This window comes from Myripristis murdjan, chromosome 14, assembly GCF_902150065.1.
Source record: "Myripristis murdjan chromosome 14, fMyrMur1.1, whole genome shotgun sequence".
NCBI classification, from domain to species: domain Eukaryota; kingdom Metazoa; phylum Chordata; class Actinopteri; order Holocentriformes; family Holocentridae; genus Myripristis; species Myripristis murdjan.
In genome coordinates, this window is record NC_043993.1 from 26,109,692 (window position 1) to 26,136,039 (window position 26,348).

Consider the following 26,348-nt stretch of genomic DNA (forward strand, 5'->3'; position numbering starts at 1 on the left):
AATGGTGACTATGTAATTGGTCAAATCTAAATATTTATATTTGTCACCCCACAGAAAGTTATGTCACTTTACAACATGGTGTTGAGAAGCCCCGCCACATTTAACATTTGTTATGTACCGCTACTGTTTTACAAAAATATCCTCATATGAGCTTAATTAGCTGTGACCAACAAGTTTGCATGTATAAGCTTTCGTTCAGAAATTGCTGCGTACATCACCGTCTGCTGCATCACCTTTAACTTTTGAACAACCGGACGTCTCCACATGCAAGTGGACTTCTACCACAGTTTTTTCCTATTCACTTCCAGTTGTTCATTTGTTTGACAACCTAACCTAATTTCCCTGACACAAATCAGCAGATTTGCAGTAAGAATAGAAGTTTTTTTTTGTTTTTGTTTTTTTGTTTTTTGCATTATTTTAAGCCATTTCTGTTTTATTATTGGAAAGTGGCAGGAAAGGCCAGGAGAGAGGACATATGACAGAATTTTAAGTCTATGATCTGCACTTTAGCCAACAAGAAGCCACTGGAGTTTGAAACTTCTCAAAGTCCTAAATTTATTCTGTATATTTTTTATATTAATGGGTTTCAATACTTGCTCTCCAGACCTGAGATCCTGCTGGTTGTTTATCCTTCTTGGCTGCACAAATGCCAGGTGTAAAATTCTCTTTAATTAGATGCTTAGAATGAAAACCAGCAAGTTATGTCTGTACAAAATCAAATTGCACCGCATTCTAAATTTGTTTTTTCTCAAATCACGTCAAATCAGTATGCACTTCAAAAGTCATGAAACATCGTAGTCTGCTCAAAATACATCTGAGTAGGCTAATATACTACTCAGAATACATTTGGCTCATTACTGACAGATTCATTAACAAATATAATGTTGGCAAAATGTAAAGAATAATCACAAATGTTTAAAATAGAAAGGCATTTATGGTTTTTCCTGTCAAATGATCCCATCATATAACTCATCAGGTTGATTTTACTTTATATGATCTACACAATGAATAAAAAATGTGTCAGAATTTGTGTCAGACGTATAAGGTGGGTAAACTTAAGTGGACCTGCCAAACACTTTGCCAATCATTTGTATACTGAACTGAACAGATTGGAAATGGTTTTTGAACACTTGCTATTCAGTGACAAAATCTAATTTTTAAAGTCTTTTGACCTTCAAATAAAGCTCATAATTAACATTATTTACATTTTATGGCATTGGCCAGCACTGTGTTTGCAACATAGATAGGTTACTAGTTCGCATTTTCTATATATAAAATTGATCAGATTTACAATATAAACACTACTTGGTGAAAATGGTCAAGATTGACAACAAAACAAACTTATTTTAAATTGCGGTGACAATAGCAAGTGTCAAAATTTGGGATTTTTGCAAGTTTGCATTGATTTCAGTCATATTTCCACTGATTGAGTACAGTTGAGATCATAATCACACACTCATGATTACACGATTTCTTAACCATAACGCTGATAAACTTCATTGACAACGTCATTCTGATCCTCACATAAACACAAAGTGCATTATTGTTATTGCTGCTTGGCTGATCTGCTCGTTTGCCCAAATGTTAAACAACCAAAAGTTAAATGCTGATGGGTTTTATGGGTCAAGGCAATGTGGATGCAACAATCATGTAACACGGTCTCCTAGTACTGTCACTTTAATGCCACAAAGCGAGCAAATCTTTGATAATGTATTGTACAACATCTTTGACTGGGCCTCTGTCCACATCAGCTCCTGTGCCAAGATAAACAAGATAAAACCAGTCTGTAATGCGTACAGATTCAGAGCGAGATAACCCAAACTCCAAACTGTTTGGAAAAACCTTAGAATGCAAATTCCCATCTACAGCACGCGGTAACAGAAATCCGTTTTCCAAGCCTCGCTCCACCATCATAATACAGCACGACAACATCATACAAACATTTCCCAGGCCTCTGTCCTCTGGAAAGCTTTCCTAAACACCAGCGGCAGAGAAGCTCTTTATCTTCCCTGCCCTGACACCTCCAGGAGGCTTGATGACAACAATGCACGGGCCCATGTCTTTATTTGGGGTTGAAGCGCAGGCCTGAGTCTTCACTGAGGGCCATGTGTCAGGCACAGCTCAAGGGCTTAACGCCAGTTTGACTCATCCGTGTTCTGTAAATACACCGGCCATGTGCTGTCCTCTCTGTGTGTGTGTGTGTGTGTGTGTGTGTGTGTGTGTGCGCGCGCGTGCGTGTGTATCAGTGTGTTTAGACTCCTAATGCACACTTGTGTATTACCTTTCAAATGCTTGGGCCATTGTTGTCCCATGCAAAACAAGCAGGCCTGCTGTGAGTGTGTGGCTGGGGGAAACAGCTCCTGCACTTTCTGTTATTAATTCAACCAAAATAGTATTCATAAACCAGATTACTTGATCAATATTAAATATCTGCAAATGAGTTTTTTTTTTCTTTATTCAAGAACTCTAATAACTTGAGATGGACAAATACAGGCTACGAGCTACTGCACTTTACAGTATTTCCAATCTCCATACTTTCACTTTGAACAAATCTCTATGTATTCTAGTACTTTCATCTAATGCAAGTAGAGATTTCAAGCTACTCATTGACAAACCCACCAGACAGCGTGGCGAAAGTGAAGTGCCTTTTTAACCTTGGAGTTTAATTTGTAATCCTTACTGGAGTTACCTACTGAAATGTACCAGGCTGTTTCCGCTTTTCCCACTTTAAGTTATTCTGGTTAAAAATGTGTCAGTCCACAAGCGTTTCCCAGTCTTTGCCCTGTTTCTGGAAGGTCTCCATATGACAACAGTGGTGTATGTTCTTTTTCCACAAAATGGAGAGTGGGCGGTCCACTCACTTTCAGTATTATTAGTTTGACAGCGGGAAATGGGAGAGCAAGACAGAGTAGGGGAAACACAGGAGGGACAGCTCAGCAAAAAAATATCCAAAGAAACGTTCTGTCTTTAAATCTTGTTTTTTCCTCAGAACAAGTGAAAAAGAAATCTACAAATGGAGAGTGATATGAGTTCACAATCCTGAAACAAGGAACATCTGGAAACATGTTGAATCCCTCCAGCATCATGATAATGTGACTTGATTAAAAAAAATTCTTGAAGCAGGTTGATTTGCAGACGTGGAAAAAGACTAAAAGGAAGTAGAATCATTGCTTCTTTGGAGAATTACTCATTTTGCTGATATTGAAATAAAAGTACTGATGTAAGTAAAATCTGAAATTATGTAGTATGTCATTTAAAATGTTCTCAGAGTCACTCAGAAAAGGTCCATGTGATCTTTTCCATATAACTCCAAAAAGATTAAAGCCCAATGTACTATATAATTCTTTTAATAGAAAAAAAGAAATTGCACTATCAAGTGTACAAAATAAAGTAAAGCCGGTTTACTTGTCTCTTCTTTTGAAAACCTGCATTCTGTAATGGGAGTGATATAAAATGTAGGAATTAATCAATATACTATTTCTCAGTTTGAAAATACTCCAAAAAAAAAAAAAAAAAAAAATACAAAGTGCACAAAAAGCTGCTCAATTATAGTGACTGGAATCAGTGTGGGAAGTTTTAGGTAACAAGCCAAATCATGTCACCCTACTGGCATGATTTTCATGGCAGCAGGGGAGGGGGGCTTTAACTACATGTCTGGGCACAGGGAGGGGACACATGCACACCACAAGTACACAAAACAAATAAAATAATAATAAAATATATATTTAAAAAAAATGGAAGAGCCTTTTGAGAGATAACTTTTAAACTAAAGGAAGCAAAAAAAAAAAAAAAAAAAAAAAAAAAAAAATCAAATGGTATATAAAATGCATCATCTTGTTTTTTAAAAATATAAACAAACTATCCTCAGGAGGGAAAGTGGGTCCAAAGGAAACTGAAAAATTACCAGTTCACTATTGTTGTTTACAACAGCAGTGGACTAGTAATTTTGTTTACATACATTTTTACTATTTAAAAATGCTTTTGTTTGATTTACAGTGCTTAAAACATATTTATTTATTACAAAATGAGATACAGCAGAGTAATTCAATGAATTTCCTATATAGCAGCAGGTGGTGCACTATGACAGGTGTAAATAAACACCTGTCATAATGCACCTTTAAATTCAGTCTCTCTGAATGGACCCTCCTCGGTGTGTCGCCGCCTGCTGGCCGCTCCGGAGAAGACACCAGAGAGAGGAGAGCAAGCACTGAGAGAGAGAGAGAGAGAGAGAGAGAGAGAGAGAGAGAGAGAGAGAGAGAGAGAGAGAGAGAGAGAGAGAGAGAGAGAGAGAGCATGTCGCCTCCTGTAGCTGCAGCTCACTGTGGGATCCGCTGTCGACCTTTCACTCTTTAGAAATGCACGCGGGAAGCTTTTGGACCCGTTTACCTGCTGAGTGCGAGCTCGAGCCATGGACACCGCCGCGCGCTTTAACACCGTGAAATAACCCAAGTCACAACTGCCTCTCCTTCTTCTTCTTTGGTTTTGTTTTCAGGGCTGTCTGGTCCGGCCGGGGTTTGACACTGTTCAGCAACTTGGCAGGCGGGTCGCTGGTTGCGGCTGCGGCGCGGCGCGGGTGGGAAGGAGGGGAGGCGGACACCGTCAGAGCCGCTTGCGCTGAAAAAGTGGGGAACAAGTGTCAGAGAGCAGAGCAACAGATGTTTTTCACGGATATGCGAGCGACCACGGAGGAATGAGAGCTCCAGCGAGGCGCCGGCGGCCCTTCCAGCGGTTCTGCTGCTGCGGAGTCGGGCTGCTCGCGGTCATTTGGCTCGCGCAGGTCATCCATGCACCAGGTGAGACCTTAATATAGACATATGATGTGTTCGCGCGCGACCGTGAGGGTGCGTGCACGTGTGAATAAGAACAATAGTAATCCCACAGCAGGCTCATTTTTCTTTCTTTCTTTTTTTAAACCACTGTCTGCTTTAGAAATATCACCGGAAAAGTCACTGTAAACAGCCAAAGGTCAATCCAAACTCTATGCTGAGTATGACAGGCACAGTGTAGGCACCTTTAGGGGCTGAATAGGAATATTATAGGGGTTGAACGTGCGCGCTTGGATGTTTGGAAAAAAGCATTGCACAAGTCCCGCAGTAAATTTTATTACACAGATATCACTACAAAACTGTAAGCCTTGGTAAGATGATAACAAGTGCTTAAAACACTGCTGATTATTGCAGACACACCTCGGAAAATTACAGAATGGCTGAACTGATTTTTGCTTGTTTGTGTGTGTGTGTGTGTGTGTGTGTGTGTGTGTGTGTGTGTGTGTGTGTGTGTGTGTGTGTGCGTTGACTGTACAGGTCCTATAGTAAATTTTAAAAGGATGCCACACAAATATCATAGCAAAATTGTCAAGTCTTCACCGAAATATTATAGTGATAGTATTAAACAGCTCTCACTCTGTAACTATATATATATATCTATAACTCTGTGTGTGTGTGTGTGTGTGTGTGTGTGTGTGTGTGTGTGTGTGTGTGTGCGTGCGTGCGTGCGTGTGTAACCAGTGTTGGAGGGAGCAGCCAACACAAATTCTCTATGCTGTCCTAACCAATGTTAGGATCTGTAATCACAGGTCCTACATTCACCATTAAAAATCCTATCCAGGTAGTCTAAAAGAAAGTCTAATCATCACATTTTGTTATAATTACATCTTAAAGGTAATGTAAGGAAATTAGAAAATAGCTGTGCAGGTTATATAGGTTAGAATCTAAGTCCTGTCTCCACATTGTGTGCATTAGTTTCTTTGTTTATACATATCCAAGTGTTTATGACCTGTTTTGAATGCAAGACTGTGTCTTCAAGTATCAAACTGTGTTGTATGTCAGACTAAATTACTACTGTAAATATTTATATTCAGTACTTTCTACCAGTAATGTTAAACCTTATCCCAGCTTTTGTGCACTGCCACCATTTACTCTATTCACAAAGAGGAAGTTGATGGATTATTCATCCAGACACAAATTTGTCTTTTTTGTTGATTATTAATATTATTATGGAAATAATCACAGATTCAGCAGACATCACACCCATTTGACATCGCAAAACTACAGTAGAGAAGGAAAAATACTATATATTATTTGGCATATTAAGGCCTGTATTTTTGTGGAGGCATTTCCTTCACCTCGTTTGAAATTTGTCTCTCGCACCTCCTGCTCTCCCATCACCTGTTTCCAGACTGTCACTGGAGCTAAGGGGATCTGTTCTCGATGTGCCTTCTGTAGATAAATTAAAGGTAAATTAAATATGGCAAAGACAGAAACAATTTAATACATGAATTTAATGTGAGTTATGAGCTTGAGTGCGTCGTTGTCTGGCAACAGTGTATCTAAGGCATCACCCCCATCCATCAGCTCATTATCCTCGCTTCACCTTTGCTGATTAAGTGTTACCCTCCGAGACCCCAATCAGCGGTTCAAGCAGCAAAAACATATTTCTGTATAGCCAAATATGAGATATAAGTTCATTTCTAGAGCTATGAATGAGTGTTTGAGTCACGTTTTTCATCTCATCTTGATATTGCAGGCCATCCTTTGCAGGAAAGTGGCCTGTTGAATGAGCCGTGTTATTAATATTTATATTTCACCTTTCAATTACAAGCGCGCCATCAGCCAGAAGAGGTTTTTTGAACAGGGACCAAGGCTGCTCAACTCTGACCAAATAAAAGCACAGGGCAGAGCATTTGGTCTGTTGTTTGTAAAGGCGACAGTGATGTTACTCTCACATTAATGGGAAAAATTTACATGTAGCATCTTGGATAGCTGTGCTTGTATAGCCAGGCCTAAAAAAGGAAAGTTACCAAAGGAGAGCTGTGCCGATGGACAAAAGGCAGAGAGAGGAAGAGGAGATGACCAACCAGACTCCATTTAGAAATGGCTGCAAAAATTCTCACCTGTGATAAAGACTCAGATCAAACCACAACCCAAACCCCAGGTGAACATTAACAAGACAAATAGATACATGTTTTGCTCTCTGATTTCACTCTTCTAAAATAATCATAACCTGATTTTCATTGATGTATCTGAATTTCCAATTCATCCTAATGCACAGGTATTTACACGGTGGTCCACATTTACTTTACAAATCAGCAGGTGACCATTTCTGCAGCTCTTCATCTGTGCTCCAAACTTATTTGAGCTTCACAGGTACTAAATGTTCAATCAGGATCTGACTGGAGAGCAGCGGGGTCCTGCAGCCTCATTTATCAGCTGCGTGACGCTGCATTAACAGCCATGATAACCTGCTCTCAGACTATATCTATTTTTTAGTGGATAAAACACTTCCAGAGCTTCCATTTGGGTACTGCCCTGTTTCATGTATATACTTAAGTATTTCTACCTCACCGCCTGTAAGGATCTTTTTTTATGTGCGACAATTACAATTAGAATGGCCTTTGTAAAGAGAATATTGTTTACCGTATATGGTTTGGGGCGTTTCATTATGCAAATGATGTTGCCGCCATATAGAATGTATTGGATCTATCGTGGTGATTACGTAACACTGTAATCTCAATCGTTTTCTTTATTGTTTTCTTCAGCACATTCAGCCCTTTTATGCACACTTTTATAAATGAGGCCCAAGTCTGCAGGACCGACCTGTCATCTACATAGAAATGTAGAAATTTATTCATAGAATATTTTGCTGGACCAAAAGTAATGTGCTTCTGAAGTACCTCAAAATAGTGTTGTTTGTAATCAAATATCTGAAGAAGTGGGTTTTCAGATACAACCAAGTTCAGCTGCATTGCCCCGATTTCACAATCAAAGCCATTTATTATTACTTTGGATTGCAATCTAGCATCATCTGAACTTGCATTACTGTCAAGGCCATTTGGTTAACACAATCAAATGTCCTATTTAGATTAAAGAAGGGGGAAGCTTTGGTTTGATTTTCTGAGGGGAACAGGTGATTTAACTTTGGATATTATGTAATGTCCAAATAATGACTTCTCTGTTTCTAGCCCAATACATGTCCGTCACAATTCAGTTGCATAGCTAATTGTAATTCAAGTAGTGTTGAATGATTTGTAACAGTTAAATCTTTTGGTGTGTGATAAGCACGAGGTAGGGCAAATGACGTGAATAGATGAACTTGTTAGTGTTAAACTGTTCCACTGCCCTAGAACTTGCCGAATTTTCTCACAACCTTTTTGTGGATCAAAGCTGCAAATTAAAAAATGCCAAAGTGCCATTTGGCTGTAGGTGCTGCAGTTCTTGAGTTTAGAGACTCTCAGAGGCTGTTTTGATTGAGAGAGATGATGAATGTCATACCATGTACACTCACCGCTCCGCATTCAGCCACGGTGTTTATGCTAAGGAGTCTGTCAGCAGGATTAAGGTATTTCCATACAAACACCACATTTCATGTTTCAACACCATTCTTACGCTCCTCTTCCCTCTGTACCTACTTTTCCATTTGTTTTTTTGCACCCTCTGTGTCCTTACTCTCCCTCCTCTTCCTGTTACAGCTTAAGCATTTGAAACTCTTTCTCAGAGTAGGTCTGGGCGACATGGACAAAATCAAATATCACCATATCTTTAAATAAAGACCTTTATAATCATATTGTGGGTATGACCATTGGTGCTTTCATGATATTTTCAAGAGATTTTTGATAAACAGTCATCAGTAATTTAGATATAATGACCAAGAAGGTAAAGGCAAATAATAGAACAGCTAGAACAGTCTGATAAGTTCAGAAAATTCTCTCACTTTACTATGACTTAGTCTTTAAAACCAGTAAAAGACAACACTTGTGCCATCTCATGATATTATGACAAAAATCCCAGATGATACCTAGTCTTATATCATGATATTGATATGTCTGGGCATGATATGATAGGTCTGGGCAAGTGTTTAGCATGATTTTTCATACATGAGTCATATTGCGATATATATATATAGTTATTGTTAGGGATGCATGATGTTGACGCAGATATGTGATATGCAGATATTTTCCAACTCTTTTGACCAATTACCGATAGCGATTCATGCACTTTTTTTTTTCCCACCTGATTGCATAAAACATCAAGTCTCTCGTGTAGTGGAGTTATCATATTATGCCTGCTCTTATTGTGAAGGCCCACTGGCAAGCACAGACATAAAATCCAGTGCTTTTCAAAATGTACACATTCACTGGGCAAACTGAGAACACCACTTCAGCTTAGGTAATGTGAAACATGCCATATTTATTTTTAGGCATCATTTTTTCTCAAGTAAAACTGTATGATTCATCCTTCTCGAACAGGCTTGGGTGATGCTCTTCCAGAGGCAATCCTGACAACAGCCACAAGCAGGGCAAACATGACCTATTTCACATATCGGCAGTAATTTTCATTTTGAGCCGATGCCGATATTTCATTTAAAAGCAGATGTCAGCTGGTATCTATTAAGTGCAGATATCATTGTGCATCCCTAGATATCGTTGGTGTATGTATAAAAATCCATATTGTTATTAACCTTATGATATATATCATTATTGTGTACCAAAAAATACTGTTTTCAGCCACATCACCGAGCCCTAATCCAGAGTGATTTACAATTAATGCGACAGTAAAATAAGCTGAAATTCCTAGATCAACAAAATTCCAAGCAAACATCAGTAAGAAGGGCAGAGGTCAGGGGCGGTCGTGCAGACATAAATGTTGTATCCACCTACAGCTGATGTGGTTTAGGGGTTGGACCGTTTGCCCAGTGTTCTGAGTGTGATCACGGTGCAGAGCCATCTGTTGCAGAGGCCCATTTGAATTTCATATGACTCGAGCTCCTCTTGATGCCTTAACATGAAAGTCTCCACGTCTCCTCTCAGCGAAGACCTCTGCTCTCGTGAAGCGGGCTCATTGAACTGTGCTGTACAAAGGGATACGACGGTGCCTGGCGAGTCGGAGCTGCCTCAGAAATAAATGGACAGTGGGTGATATGGAGTGTAATAGCCACCCCGCTACCTTCCTGGCTCTCAGTGGATAGATCTCTGTGGGTGGCAGTGGAGGATATCTATATTTTTTGTGATAGAGATGGTGAGAGAGATCTCTCTGTTCGGCAGTTTCTCTGTGGCTGCCCTTATAAAGCAGTAAAAAGCTGGAACCCACCCAAAGATTGGCTATCAAGGAAAGAAGTGCAGAACTTAAATGTGCACCATAAAGATTTCAGTGCTGATGGCTTAGGACAACTGACTGCAGCATGGTCTGTATTTTTGAGTTTGCCCTGCTGTCCCCGATAAGAAACAACTGAGAAGCGCCTGTCATGCCTGTCCAAATGCATAGTTATACTGATGTACAACCCAATGTAAAGAAGTAATGGCTATAAAAGGTGTATGAGAGAATACTAGGATGATCTAGGATGGTTTAAAACCTATAATGGTAATATAATAAAAAAAAAAGTTCACTTGTTTATTAAAGTTCAGTCTAAGGTTCTATCAATTCCCACAGTCTTTTTTATCCAGTGCTGACAGCTTCAGGCTGTACTGTGTCAAAGAACAGAGGCTTAGTTTTCTGGTGTCTATATTTTAAGACAAAGTTTGACCGTCATAGGTCATATGAGTAAAACACAAATTTGTAAACTGACTGGTTTTCCCTTTTAAGTGTGTCTGTCTGTCTGTGCGGTAAATGGACGAGAAAATCGAAATGACGCTGGTGTTGTTTTGTAACAGAGACAGAATCGTCTGGGTTTCAGCCAGGCATGAATGGAGGGCTGCTGCATTCGACACGCAGGCTGCTGCAGGACGGGACGGACAACCAGACCCTGGGTCACCCCAGAGCAGGTGAGTCAAACCTCTCCACTTTTACAGATGCCTTCAGTCCCTCCTGACAGATCGACAAACTGGATGGACCCTCTCTCCCAGATATACTTGCTATACATGCAGTGTCTGCTTGGAGCCAACAAGAGCAGAAATCCTGCAGAGTATCTGGCTGAGTGACAAAATGGTCTTCTCGTGCTTTATAAACACGGGCAGTGACGTCGCTCTGCTTTCCATCTGACCATTTACAATTCAGAAGACACGTGGCCTGGTTCCAAACCTGAATTTCAGGAGTGCCTGACTACTTTTATAGCTGCATTTTGCTGTGTGTTTATATGTCTGTGTGTGTTTGGTGCAGGCGGGTAGTCAGGGAAGGTGGAGTGTTCCAGGGAACTCTGCCTCTCCCCTGCAGGTGAACTGAAAGGTCATGTGGACTAAGCAGTGGTAGTTATCAGGAGTCTGCAGATTGTGTCAAGCTTGTGCTGTGAAAGACTGGAGGAGATCGACAAGCTGTAAGCACAGAGGAGATGGCTGGGGTGAAGCTCAGGCACATAAGAGATTTTCCAAGTTGACATTGTCTGTAGCAGACGCCTGGCTGCTGTCTGCCAGTGAGTGAGTTCCTGCATTTGTTTGCACCCTGAACAGTTAGAGAGCGTATTGTAACTAATTTTGATATGAATTTGTTACCAAGAGAAGCAGCCAGTCAACAACCAAAGACAGAGACTTCCCAAACCTCCCCGCTTGGTTCCTAAGTCCATTTTTGCTGGCTGGTTCACATGAGCCACATTCATCACAGTTGGCTATTTTGCTATTAAAATTACAGATTGGCAATGAAACCTCCGTATTATTTTGGAAGGGGAAATACCACAGAAGAGCTAAATAATAATGTTGCATGTGGAAAAATCTAAAGTTATGCCTCATTGGCACATTGCAATTTTGTAACTTATGATAAGTAAATATTATGTCCTGATTCTCAATACTGGATTGGGTGTATGTTTAAATTGCACAGTCCTTTGTATCTAAGTAGCTTGAGCTTAAATGTAGAAATTCAGCCCAGTTGAAATGTATGCAGATCAAGTTTAAATAGCCAAATTCATCAGAAAACATTAAGTTTGAAGACTTACCAACACATTGAATGTTTTTTTTTCTTGTTTTTTCTGTCGATTGAATGAGTTCATGTTGGTTCATGCTAATTTGTATGGACTTGGCTACAAGTCATCGTTGTTTGCACACAAAAAATAAAGATTTATGCATGCACACCAAGAACTGGCACAGTATGGCTGTATTTCTATGCCAGTGATACCAGGTGTGCTTTGAAATCACTTTGCATGGTAACTGAACAGCAAAAACACACTTTAATCACACTTTTCATTTTAGAGGCACAGCATGCACTCATCGTCAGCCAGGGCCCTGATTTGTTTCTCCGGGTTGATTGATTGATCTTATTTGACAAATTTCTATTTATAACACACCAACAGTTCTTCAGACAGAGGATGTGAATAACAAGACAAAGGTCAGGATAACCCGGCTAAGCTTGTTTGTGCTGCGGGAAGATGGAAAGGAAGGAGAGCAGCCAACGACTATTTTAAATATAAAACAATTCCAGCTGCTGATACTCCTGAGCCCACCTGATGTGATGCTGCTACACTTGTAAATTGACACATCACTGTTGCGTCACACCTCAGAGATCTAAAACATGCCCTCTTCTGGGAGATCACTCCAGCTGTGATGTGTTTTGTTTCCCCACACATGAGACGCTCAGAATCCCAGATGTACCGTTCAGTCACATTCAACACTTCTTGATTTAGTGGTTGCAAACAGATCCCCCGTGTTATTTTTGGCAAAGACACAAGTGCACCGGCAGGAGATACTTTGACGTGGTCATAACACCAGTGCTGAAACAAGTAGCTATCAAGCAACAGAAAATTAGTTGATCATTTCAATTATCCATCTTTTTATTCATTTAGTAAAAGCAAAAAGGCCCAAACTATTTGCTAATTCCAGGTTGACTAAGATCATTAAGATGCCAGTTTTCTCTGTTCATATTATTATAAAATTAATACTTTTTCGTCTGCTGGTCAGGCTAAGGAAGCAATCATAGTTTTAGGTTCTGCTAACCTCTGATGAGCATTTGTAATTATTTTTTGATAATTTGTTGACAAATTGAGTAAGAGAGTATTTGAAAAAGTAATAACTAGATTAATTGATTGATTCATGGCTTGCAGCCCTGTTATATACTAGAGTGAAATAAGGGAACAAAAGCTGCTAGATTTGTGCACAGGTGAGATGAACTAGGCAGGATGCTCTTTTCCGTCTTCATGGCCGCCCTCTTCCTCCCTCCGCAGCAGACCGCCTGGCAGCGATTACATAACGTGTGGTGTGATTAAAAAGCCTCGCCTGGACCTCGAGGAATATTATCTTGGGGATTGCACAGTAACGTCCAGCCCCAGGCTCTCTCCCTCTCTTTTCATCCCTCCGCTGGTTAACAAGATGGAGACGGCGTGATCTGCCTTCAGCTGACAAGCCTTTGAGACCATTGTTGCTAAGCAACTGAATGCTAAATTTTGAAACCCAGACAATTCTGTCTTTCAAGCATTAAAAGTGCAAAGTAAAGAGCTAAAAATAGACAGTGGGGAGCAGGCGGGTGGAGGAAAATGAATCTAAATGATTTAAATGGAGTAAGTGGCTCGCAGAGTGTGTTGTTGAGGCATGTTGTGCTGTTTATTCTGGCACGCAACTGTCAGCTGAGAATAATATTTTTCCATAGCCATATTTTCATGTTTTATTGGGAGCGTATTGAGAAGGAGAAGCTGGCACATATTCTAACAGAATTTATTTTCAAATGGTCCAAAGACTTTTATCAGGGGAGGAATATTGCGCATGTCACTCAAAGCAAATAGCGGTTTTATACGGTCATTATTCATGGGAGTAGTCGTCTGCTTGAAATTTTGGAAAATGATGCAGAATATTATTGGCTCTTGCTCACTCCACTTGCTTTTTTGGCGAAGGCACGCACCTCTCGTACAATTTTGACACGACTTTTGAAGCACAGAGGACAGAGGTTAAGTACGTTTGCGGTACAAACAGCTTTGTGTGAGGTATATCATAAAAACCCTCTTTACAGTCTTGATCTTCATCATGGAGAGGACATTTGTTGTTTTTCCCCTGATTGCAGGCCATTTCCTCACCAGCCAAGCAGGTGTGTGGACTATGATGGATGGTGCTGTATGATTAGGCTGAGAGATAAAGCCGTACCCCCAGCAGATTTTCCAGCACCGCACAATGTGATGTGTACTGCTTTTGTTGACACTTCTGCTCCCTGCCAGGGTGTTTGACGTGGTTTTAAGCTCTGCTGTCGTTTCATCATATTGAAACTGCCTCAAAGGAAAGTGAATCAAAGAAGAAATGCATAATTGAATTTACATTACTCACCTGGATGAAATATTTATTTTTTTGATTCCTCATGAAAAATGCAGGCTTGTTGCAGTGGTCGGTGTGTGTGTGTGTGTGTGTGTGTGCCCGATGTAACGGTGCTGTATTTGTTGGTGCATGATGCTACTTGACTCTGTGTTCCAATCAATAGCTCAGCTTGACGCCGAGACTCCCCACAGGCTTTCTCATCAATAACATTACTCTCTGCTTCCCAGTGCCTGTCATTCAGTTACACTGTGAAGTCCCCTGCAGCAGACTGACTCAAACAGAGAGATCAGCTCCGCCATCAGCGCTTTCATGGAGTGGGGAATTCACTTCTCAAGAATTTACTTAGTATGGCACATATTACTGCCCTTAAGATGCGTGGATCTCCTGCAGAGGATTTAATAAACTCGCCTCTGCAAATAATACAAAAGATCCTTGCATCTGACATCTGACATTGGCATTTGTTTTAGAGACTATACACTGCACAGTGAACATAACAGAATATAAATAAAGTGAAATACAACCAAAGACAACATTAAAATAACTGCAGTGCCCCTTTTCCTCAAGTCGTTTTCATGCCCCATTTGCCGCCTTGATTACCAGGCTAAAATTGTTATTCTTCATAATTAAGTGGAATTATGTGATTGAAATTACATAAAAATAAATTGTCATCGTGTTAATCCCTCGCTGCCTGTTTGAACAGTGTAATTACGCATTTGCTTCCAGATATGAGACCAGTGTTTTATAGCTAATTGCCAATGCATGTTAGAAATATCCCATCTAGCTAATAGACTGAAAACAAATGGATTCGGGTAAAAAGGGCTCCCTGCGCTCATTTACACCTTCCTTGGTTTGATATGAGTCAACACATAGAATTGTTTCATCATCTCATCATTTCATCAGTCATTTATATCATTTTCCCATCACCACCCACAAAATTGGGTTGCCATTTTGATGATTTATGACTGCCTTTAAAGCTTCAAGTGCATTTGAAAATGAAAAAAAAAACTCACATAGCTCATTTATTTTGGTGAAAATGACACACCAAAGTGGCTTTGTCTGCTAAAAGTGTCTCATTTATTGAGCTTTAATTCAGCCTTCGATGAAGTCCTTCCACATCTCCTCTAGTTTTCACACAGTGCTGTAGTTCAGCTTGTCGCTTGGCATGTAACTTCACAGCTGACTCACCAGGTGAAGGCTTCCCCAGAGCTTCAGTAACTTGTTATATTTACCTGAATTAGACAGTGTGAATGCCTGGTGATGCATTATGTTTTCATGGAGAGGGACAGAATGTGAATTTGGCACCTACATGAAATTTATAGACCCTTTAAAAGCAGACCTTTAGCCAGCAATGTGGTGAGTGGGTTGGGTGTTTGCAACATAATAAGGCTATAGTAACTACAAGCCAATAGATACAAGGCATCTCAGATTGAAGGCAATGCATTTCCAACAAGACAGTGAAGATAACTGAGGAGACACTGTGGTTAGCTGACAGCCAACAGAAAAACAATCAGATGTGTCTGTGGTGTAATGATCAACCATTTTCTGCTTCATTTCTAAACTACTGCAGAAATGCAGACACAGCAGTAGCTTAGAAATGCAATCAGCTTTTGTCACCAAGAGGTATGCATCTCCAACATGGCTGCCAGGGGTGTATGTTCTTCAGTCTTTCCAAATATGGAAGATTGGATGCATCTGCATGGTTTGGATATGGATGTTTACTGTTTATTTGCAGTGTATGCCATGTACACACTCTCGCTAATACCCTCCTCTGTCCACTTGGGCAGTTTACACCTTAAACATAATCAGAATAGGCAACTTTTTACGGTTTTGCCAACCAAGGATGTTGTAGTGTGACAGCAGCGATCTGCACAATGAGTAGGTGGCTCCTTGCTGCACAAAAAATAATCTGCAGCTATTTTCATATGACTAAATGTCAACTTTTCTCCTTTCTCTTGCTGATTGATACCTCACAATAGTGATGCAATGTATGGCCAATTCATGAAATATTGTAAAAAATCTAGAAGAACTATAAAAAGTTGTGGTCTGCACTAGAGTGTCTTTATTTTTTTGCAGTTTGTTGGGACAGTGCCTACTTTGAGTGCAAAACACCAAAGCAATGAAGGCTTATCACCAAAAATGTCGCTAAGGTCAGGGGAAAAAAAGGGACGAACCAAAAAAAACAAGAATATTGCAGATTTGTGGCTGCTGTAACTGCCAATTTTAATCCAATTATGTCACTGAACAATATTCTCAGCACATTTACGATGCTGTTAGGGCGGAAAATACAACAATTCAAAACAGAGGCATTCACTGTCAGGTTGCAGTATCAGGCCTGAGACATCAGTTCTGTCGCCTGTGACGCTCTATTGTAGCTGCAGCTGCTCTCTATGTGCATCACGTGTAAATCGCCAGTCCCTGCTTTTAAACAGTGCTCATGTATTTTAGATTGAATTTTTCCTTCAAACCCAAACCTGTGTAAAACCTGACGTCTTCTGTTAAAACGCATGCCTCTCGTTTCATCTACCATCTGCTTTTGGCTGATCTGTGGTGTCAGGTATCGTCACCTCACAGGTGGTGATCAGGATTTACGCAGATTTAGGTTTGGTGTTTACTCTTCAAGAGGTTTGTGTAGAAGTGAAACAAAAATCTGTGAATAGCTGTGAAGACAAACAAAGTTAGGCAGAAGTGACTCAGGCAGACAAAAATTTTGAAGTTTGTGATGGAAACTGCAGCAAGAAGAGGTCACGCACAGAAAGATATGACATTAGGACATGGTGGAGCATGGTGAACACTGCGGGGGGCGGAGCCTCTGCACAGCCAGGCTGACATGAAGACTTAGACAGAGAGCTCTGCTTAATTTTTTTTTTTTTTTTTTTTTTTTTTTGATTTCATCAAGCTAATTGTACATCTGGCTCCAGTGCCAGATTTGGGAAGCCAGTTGCAGATATGTGATCATCTCGAAACCAGGCGCCTTTGCAGTTTGTGGTCTTGTGTTGTGCAACCATGGCATGAGCTTGGTGAGAGTCTGGGCCAAGTGAATTCCTGTCCAGCACCCTTCAGTAAACTCTCTCTCTCCCTCTCTTTCTCTTTCTCTCTCTATCTTTCTCTCTCTCTCTCTCTCTCTCTCTCTCTCTCTCTCTCTCTCTCTCTCTCTCTCTCTCTCTCTCTGTGTTTCTCCCTCTCTCTCACCCTCTCTCTTTCTGTCTTCCTTCCCTCTCCATTGCTCTCTCAGTCCTCTCCTGAGGGTTTGTAAGGAAAAATAAATATTTTTAGACATTACGCTCCAGAGCTGCTGTCACTTCTCTTTTTTCATTTTTCATGAACCCAAACCATGGGAAACACATATTCACCTCCCCCTTTCTCACTGTTCACGCAATTGCCTTGCCTTTGGCTTCCTACTGCCACCCATCAAAAAAAAAAAAAAAAAAAAATGCTGCCCCCAGGGAGAGGGTCGCCATGGCAACTGCCGTCACCAGAGCAACTCCTGCAAGCGTCCATCTGAGGTACACGCTGCAGCTCCACATTTCCACAGACGGCTTCACCTGAGACTTTTGTTGCGAGGCAGAAATGTCTTTTAGGCAGGATGTGGAGAAAGGATAAAGGGATAAAGTGGAAGTGGAAATAGAAATAGAGACAACGCAGATGTCCAACTAGAGCTGAGCAGAGGCATACAGTGCAGTTTCAGATTCCAGCTCCCTCTTCCATGTGATAAGATGACAGAAAGTTTACATGCTGAGCCCTGATTATTTACTGGACGAGTCCTGCCCTACAATAATAGCTGGCATGAGAAGAAAATGGGCTTTCCCCCCCAGTCCTCAACTGAAGAGAGATGTACAGATCCTCCCGCAAAACCCTCCAAAACCCACCGAGACTCTGGGCCTTGATAATGGGAAGACATACACCATGCACTTTATGGCATATTAAACATGCAGACAGGCAGTTCTGCACTTGCACACAAATGTGTAAACACTCGTGCACAAACATTTACATATTCTAGTCGAACATGGCCAAGCTCAGCCCGTCATCTTCCCCTCCTTGGGACCATATGGCCTCTGACTTTCCTCTGGGTTTGACGCTGAAATGTCAAGGATCAAAATCTAATATCCCAGCTCACAAGGGGCATTCTCTTAATCCACACAGTCTGTTGTTCAGTTTCTTTGCGGCGTGTGTCGTGATGGGTGCAGCGTGCTTATTGTGCGCCTGTCGACCCAGTGTTGTCTCGCACAGCAGCAGAGCTATTAATAGCTTTACGCTCCCCAGTAGTTTAAATTCATTCTGCCCGGTGCAGAGTTGTAAATTGGAGCTGCACTGCACTCTCTAGGCTTCCTTTTGTCATGTCAGGGGAGCTAAGCCCTCATTATCAGTTTTGTTTCCCCTTACACCCGAGGAATGACAGGAAGCAGCTGCCTCATCTACTTCCACCTCATTTCCTGCCTCAGTACCCAGTGCTTGGTCTGGACACGCTGTGCGTCCAGAGTCTCACTGCTTGTAAGAAGCAGTTCAAGCTGTTTGTTTGTAGGTAACCATCATTAAACTGCACCATGCCTATTATAATGGTGTCTGAAATGTATTGCCCATACGGTTCCACACTGTAGATATTTGTATTGATTCTGAAATGTTTAGCTGTAAAGAAAGGAAATGATAGAGCCTGTGAAATATGGTTATGAATGTATGGTAATGTCCTAATGCAGAGTTTTGTGAGTGTGCATTATTAAACCAGAACATGACATTGTTATATACTGAAACTGGTAAAAAAAAAAAAAAAGATGTATCAAGTAAGTGACACAAGTATAACTGTGTTAATGGGATTAGAATATCTACTTTGTAATAAAAATATATATGTATATTTTTTAATTGAGCAAATGTCCACCAGATGTGCTAAAATAAAGCTTTATTGTCTCAGGGGATTATAATTATGTTTTACATACCTTTACTCATATCTCTCCTCCCTCCCCAGCTATCCATGAGTTTCCACAGGACATCTTTAACAAGGAGCAGAGGCAGAGGGGGGCTGTGTTTCTACATGTGCTGTGTGTGAGTATTTCACTTTCAGCACAGAAAACCTGCAAAACTATTCCTCTTTTTTGTTCATTAAACGTCCTGGACTCATCAGTCTGAGATCTGGTATCACTATAAAATCAGAAATTGTGTATTACTGGATATTCAAACTCAGGCCTGTGTGATGATTTATTGGAGGGGGTATATCTGTGTCTTTGTTTTTCTCTCTGTGTGTGATTGCACTTCCCAGGCGGTCTATATGTTCTATGCTCTGGCCATCGTCTGTGACGACTACTTTGTCCCTTCCCTTGAAAAAATATCTGAGGTGAGAGAAACAGCGATCACTAAACATAGATTTTATTATCAACTCTTTACTGTGAAACTGCTAAGGATCACATGAGCTTGAGGCACTTCAGCAACTTGGCTCTTCGTTTTCTTCATTTAAATCCCATCTTTCCCTCTCTCTCTCTCTCTCTCTCTCTCTCTCTCTCTCTCTCTCTTTCTCTCACAGAACCTGCAGCTCAGTGAAGACGTGGCAGGGGCGACATTCATGGCTGCCGGGAGCTCGGCTCCAGAGCTTTTCACCTCTCTCATTGGTCAGTAGTTCAGTGAATCTGGACCTTTTTAATGTCAGAGTCGCGGCTATGTCAGTCTCAGTTTCCACTGGTTGTCATTGTTGAAGAGGACATAATGCCTGGTCGTCCTCCCAACCATGCAGTGCCAGCATCATCCAGCAGATGACAGCAAACGCCCACTTGAAGGCCATGTGCAGAATTTCTTTGCAGATACTATTTTTAGGTGTTTTCTCAAGCATTCGTGACCTCTTTTACTTTCACTGGAAAACTCAAAATACACTCTGGGTTTTTATCAGTGTTCCACAATGTAAATAAACTCGTTTCAGCCTCAAATTATCTCTTAAACCAATATTTTGATGCCATATATTGTACTGCCAGGCGTTGGTTTGAAAAACATCACCCAGTTTGAGACTGAGGAAGTGCTGTCAAACCATTAAACTGTGGCCAAGACAAATTTATTTTTAAAGTACCTTTAACACAGGGTTGTCATAAATTGCTTTACATAGAGCCCAAAGAAAAATAAAACACATAAAGAGAAAATAAGCAGACAAAAACAAGGAAGAACAAATCTCTTTTGTCAGGTGAAAAACCTCATATCCTCAAAAGGTAAACTTTCCAGTGGCAAAGAAAAACAGGTTTGTATTTCGGTTGACCACCATACATTTTTTTTTGTTTGTTTGTTTGTTTTCTAATGGGAAGTTCAAAACTAGTGGTTTGTGGCGTCACTGAATGTTCAAAATGCATATCTGGGCATGTACAGTCACTTTGGAATTGTTTTTCTCAGGCAGTAACTCTTACGCTTTATCTGTGTGTGTGTGTGTGTGTGTGTGTGAGGCAACATGAGATCAGCCCATAGAAGCAGAGGATAGCAAGTGACAGACTGCAGGGATTTCATCTAATCTGAACCCAAACAAAACCAGATCCTGCAGCTACAGTCCTGCAAATCCTTCAAAGCAAAAAATAACACATTTGGTTTTTTGACTTTCTTCCCTTTCTCTGTGCTCTGTGTGTGTTCCCCTCCATCCCCACCCCTCCTCAATCGGACTCTCAGGTGTTTTTGTCACCAAAGGAGATGTCGGAGTCGGCACAATTGTGGGCTCTGCTGTCTTCAACATCCTTGTCATCATTGGCCTGAGTGGGATCTTTGCAGGCCAGGTAGAAAACTCTCTAAACCTTCACCAACGTCTTACATGTAGGGCTGTGACGATTACTGCATTAATGCAATGCCATGGTTATATGATACCCACCATGAGGTTGAGCTCATTACCGTCACCTTCACATTTTTTATGGGTTAGGGTCAGGGTTAGGATTTTTGGACTTTTTTTTAATTTGTGAAAAGTTTATATCTCTGGACTGAAAGGTCGTAGAAACACAGGACCGAGACCAGCACGTTCAGAGACTTCGGTTTTGAGTCACTAGGAGGTTCAGTTCTGGAGATATGTACCAAAAGTGAATTTGAGATAGCCATTGTCTCCGGAATGGAAGGTTGGAGTGACATGTGACAAGACCAGCATGTTCAAAGACCCGAAAACCCACAGCCCAAAGGTGTACTTTGGTTCTGAGTCACTTGGTGGTTTGGTGGGGGAGGGGGCTTAGCGGTGATAATTTGCTTACCGCCATCCTTATCGTTGTAGCCCTGCTGGCACACACTGAGTACACCCTGAATCACCATGTATCCTCTCTCCTCTGCAGACTGTGGCTCTGACCTGGTGGTCCCTGTTCAGAGATTCAACCTACTACATCCTCGCAGTGCTCACGCTCATCCTGGTGAGATTTGCATCTCATCAGTATAATCAGTCAGATCTGTGTCGTTACCCTGTACAGCTTGACACTGATGGTGCTGCGTTGTAAAGAAGCTAATTCATTCTCTCCCTCTCTCTCTCTCTAGGTCATCTATGATGCCAGAGTTGTCTGGTGAGTCCAGATACAATGAATTATGTGCATATTTGTGTCTCAAAACTTTATATGAATATTGTCATATTGTAGAAACACCATATCACAGCATGTGAAAAAGATTTAAGGCCTATACTTTACAGAAGGTGTTTGTTTCTCAGATGCTGACTGTCCAACCCAGATTAGATTAGATTTATCCATGTGTGAAAGCCTTGAACTTTTTGCATTGAATTAGATTAGAGGAGTAGTGGTATAACATGAACAAAATTGATATAGCCTCACAAAAAGCAAGATAAATATAAGGTAAAGAGCATGAGAACCCGGGGGCTTGCATGTTAAAATACAATACCCTAGTTATCATTTCATTAAATTATCATTTCTTTAAGTATTCCAGTGGTGCATTTGTTGAATACTTTCTGATTATCATTCACTTTGTACAGAGCAAGCAATGTTTGTCCTGTCGTCAGCTTTTTATTGCACCTGCCATGTGTGTCATCGTGCCAGGTGAGGGATCAGAGGGGTGGGGGCGGAGGAAGGGAGGCAGGTGTAGGTAATGATACATACATTAAAATCTGCAATAAAAATGATTTTAGTAGTTTAGCGGTGCATGTTATTAGCAGCTGGCTGACACATCTTATTGTCTTTAGTGATTGGAAGTCGCCTCACCCTGATGATGAATCACTGGCTGCAAGCTCTTTGACGGACTTCTTGGTTTAGTTTTTGCATACTTGATTGGTTTTTGTGAGCTCTTGATGTTGCGAGAGCTGTCCTTGTGTCTTTCCCGCAGGCTTTCTATTTTTGGACCTCGGGTCATTTGTGTTTGTTTCTGGTTTTCATTGAAGTGCAGATTTATTCATGGAAGTTGATGTAGCTTGGAACAGCGTCTTCTGCTTTCGTCGGCGTTATATCAGGCTCTGTTAATTGAATCCCTGTTTGCTGAGCCAAGGCGCCTCTGTCGTATTTCCTGTTGTATTTCATCTCTGTACTGTTTTTGCTGAAGACAATTGAGCAGATTTGTGTCGCCAAATAATTGCGTGCTCAGAATATCTGAGGTGTGCAGCCACGTGTGCAAAAGTTGCAAAGTCATCCAGACCAGGAGTTTTCAAACTTTTTTGTATTCCAGTCCCCAGTTTGACTTATTTTAGGCGTCAGGCCTCATTTTGAAGTGATTCTGATCTGGGACCCTGATATGAAAAGATATTTTGTTTGGTGATAAATTGCTTGGATGTTATTCGTCAGCACTTCAAGTGGCAAGATTCAAGCATAGTGTTAAAATGAGCACATATGTTTTTGCATTGTCACAATATCTAGTAAATTAGAGTCAAAGGAACTTATTTCTCATCCAACTGAATAATATTTAATGTTTATTATGATGAGCATTTCTAAATGTATACTGATATACTGTTATATTAAGCAGACCTGGTTCTCAGCTCACCAGTTATTGCTGATCTAAGACTGTAAGGAGGTTGACTGACAGTTTCCATTATAACGTTTGTAAATGTGTTGATGGGAATGGCAGCAATGCACTGATGCATAAGAAAGTAGAACCATGCATGTTTCCATATCAGAAATGTGACAGTAGCTTATCAATGACATCGAGCAGTTTTCCAGATTTTTTTCTAGAGTTGTCGCCGTGCAGGACAAGTCAAATCAAAATTTATTGTTTTATGTTTGCAGGTGGGAATCTCTGCTCCTCATGTCCATGTATGGAATCTACATTCTAATTATGAAGTGAGTTTTGTGAACACTAAACCTGCCACTTCATCATACCTGCACGCCTGTCCAAACTCTTTGTATTGCACATGCAGATGTAAACAAACAGTAGTGCTGTTTGGTTGCAGGTTCAACTCCCGCATCCTGGGGTTTGTGACGCGTCATTTCAGGGGCCCCGGGACGTGCTGCGACCGGTCCGAAGACCACAGGGAAGACAAGATGGGAGAGGAGGCTGGTGCTTGTAATACCTCCATGGTGCTTCTCAACAAAGGTGTCGTCTGAAACCCTCCCTGTGTCTGTCTCTGTGACGGACAGTTAGCGATGTTTTGTTACCACAGTTCTTGATACCTGATTGGATATCATGACAAAAACAGAAATCCCGTAGCTCTTGCTCTGATTTACAGCCCTGTAGGCATGACTGCAAATGTAAGTACTTAATCATCCAGAGTGAAGTATGAATTGTATCAATGCTAAAAACTCATGCATTGGTATTTTCTGAATTTTGCTGTTGTCTTGGTAGCAAAATATCAACTCTTGTCACATCCCATCTGTCAGTGACCTCATTTGTAAAGCTGTCGCCAAACGACCATACTATTTTTAATGTTTGGCCCCTTTAGCACAATTTACCTACATTTTACACTGCAACAAACCATTTTTCAAATCATCTGGGGGTACTTAATATTTCACAACATAATTAGAATCCATCAATTTTCAAATGTGAATTTTTGAATGAAACACCCACCTTATAATATTCTGCTGCTACAGTTAACAAAGTGGTCACCATTCATAAACCATGTAACTGATGATTAGCTGTGTAAGGGTGGAGGGACCGTTTCACTCCGCTCCAGTTTCAAGTCATCAACACACAACAGTGCTGCTGCTTTTAGGAAATCTAATGTGGACGACTTTATGACGGTGATGGAATAGTGGAGTCAAGAAAGTTTGAAGTCTCTGAAAATTCATTTACATATAATGCTAAATCACTGGTATAGTCCTTTAAGTTATTGTTTAAGTTGTGACTAAGAGTATTCATCTCCAAAACCTTAGTATATGGTATTTCATTGAAGTATCCACATGAAACCTTGGTAATCCAAATTTTGGCAATTTTCGTATTTTGACTTAACTTGAAGGACTACATCTTCCTCTGTGGATTGAGAAAATACTAAAGCGATTAAAATCCTTTAAAAACCCTTTCAAACCCCTTTGGATAAAAAAATGACTCATGATGAAGCTAAAGTCAAGGCTGTTTTCCAGTACTTTACAAATTTTAGATATTACAATGTTTTTTACCCAGTAACGATAATATTAAATCTTTTGTCAAGCAGGTCAGGCTCACGGTCAGGAGCCACCACCAGTCATGATGGTGGACGAGCTCCTCATCCTGAACCCCCACAAACTCTCCTTCTCTGAGGCCGGCCTGCGCATTATGATCACCCCCCACTTCTCGCCGCGCACCAGGCTCTCCATGGCCGGGCGCATGGTCATCAGTGAGGTACTTGACATAATCTGGTTGGAACAGCATGCCAAAACGACAGTTGTTCACTCTCTGCAGTCTCATCTGTCCCGTCTCTCTCCGCTCGCAGAGACAGAGGTTGATCCGCAGCCCGAAGAACCAGCTGGACGGCGAGGCCGGCCCGGGGTCGAGGGCGGGGGCGACCAGCAACAGTCTGAAGAGGGCCGGCTCTTGTGGTTTAGAGAATGGGGGCGGCGTGGAGAGGCATGCAGCCGGGATAGGTGACGGAGAGAAGGGAGAGAGGGCCGTGGTCTGCCAGCCTGAGGAAGAGGAGGAGGATGAAGATGGGGTTTTTCATCCCATGCGCATACCAGGTGAGGATGACCCTGCTCTCGACTTGATGTGAGTTTTATAGCTTAAAAGGAACATTACATGTGATTTTTACTGTCCCACAGCACAAAATAACCAGAATATTTGAGAAGGTTTTTGAATAAATTCTGTCAAACCTCCGTCCTGTCAATGATCAACAGCTGTTTCACCAAACCAAGATTTCTAATCTATAAAACCTTCTGGCTCATTTTGAAAAAAACTTCTCATTAGATAGTTCTCAGCTGGAACTAATTATCTGACTTGTCTATTCTGTGAAAATGACTACATTACTGATGCCAGTTGCAGGTCGCTGCCAGCTGTGTGATCGTCCTGTCGATGTTGCATGATGAGGCTGATAAATTAGAATTTATTAGGGATGTGGATCTTTGGCCTTGGCAGGGATTCAGTTCGTTTGTGATTTGATCAAAGGATTTTTTTTTTCACGATTCATGATTTGAATCAATAATTCCAAAATGTTATATCCATTAAATAGACAAGTGTGATTATGTAGGGCAATCCTAAAATTTTTTTTAAAAATATTAGACAGCAGAATTACTTAAGCATTACTTCAGAATTATTGAAATATTACTTATTCTAACAAAACATTATTGACAAAATGAGTTGTAATGTATAGTACTTTTGTCCTTTTCCTTTTTATTTTTATTTATTTATTTTTAGAGTTTTCAGTCACTTGAGTCAAAGCATTTCACATTGGTTCACGCCAAAGTCAGACTGATTTATTCTATGTACTTCTTTGAGCAAATAGGTGCAGTTGAATCTGCACCCATTTCCCACCCGCCCACCCAATTAGACTTTGTGACTTTGTTGTCACTCACCGCCTCTTTACAGCTCTGCCTCTACTGCTGTTTGTGCATTAGAGAGGAAAAAGACATTTTTTCTCAGCCAAAGATAGACTGTGACTGACATGGTCCTCTGTGTCTCAGGTGGCTGCTGTGCGCGGGTGAAGTGGCTGATCTCTTGGCCCCTGAGCCTCCTCCTCTACTGCACTGTGCCTAACTGTGTTCTGCCCCGCTGGCAGCGCTGGTTCATGGTCACCTTTTTGATCTCCACCCTGTGGATCGCTTTCTTCTCCTACCTCATGGTGTGGATGGTAAGCAGGCAGCAGTTTCCGCAGACAGAAAAATGTGAAATCAGCCCAAGCTGCCTTGAGGCTTGTAAGACTAAGAATAAGAAG

At 41.0% G+C, this 26,348-nt stretch overlaps 1 protein-coding gene across 2 annotated transcripts in view; it reads left to right on the forward strand.

Moving 5' to 3' along the window:
- The first annotated feature begins 4,274 nt into the window (after window positions 1-4,274).
- LOC115371083 (sodium/potassium/calcium exchanger 3) overlaps window positions 4,275-26,348 on the forward strand; it is a 36,223-nt gene continuing 14,149 nt past the window's right edge. For both annotated transcript variants that reach the window (XM_030068206.1, XM_030068207.1), the window contains exons 1-13: window positions 4,275-4,793; window positions 10,646-10,756; window positions 19,110-19,186; window positions 19,401-19,475; window positions 19,662-19,746; window positions 20,777-20,880; window positions 21,418-21,492; window positions 21,614-21,639; window positions 23,296-23,349; window positions 23,460-23,602; window positions 24,657-24,823; window positions 24,915-25,158; window positions 26,098-26,264. In XM_030068206.1, coding sequence (XP_029924066.1) covers window positions 4,691-4,793; window positions 10,646-10,756; window positions 19,110-19,186; window positions 19,401-19,475; window positions 19,662-19,746; window positions 20,777-20,880; window positions 21,418-21,492; window positions 21,614-21,639; window positions 23,296-23,349; window positions 23,460-23,602; window positions 24,657-24,823; window positions 24,915-25,158; window positions 26,098-26,264 — 1,431 coding nt within the window. In that variant the 5' untranslated portion in view covers window positions 4,275-4,690. The remainder of the gene's footprint in view (window positions 4,794-10,645; window positions 10,757-19,109; window positions 19,187-19,400; window positions 19,476-19,661; window positions 19,747-20,776; window positions 20,881-21,417; window positions 21,493-21,613; window positions 21,640-23,295; window positions 23,350-23,459; window positions 23,603-24,656; window positions 24,824-24,914; window positions 25,159-26,097; window positions 26,265-26,348) is intronic.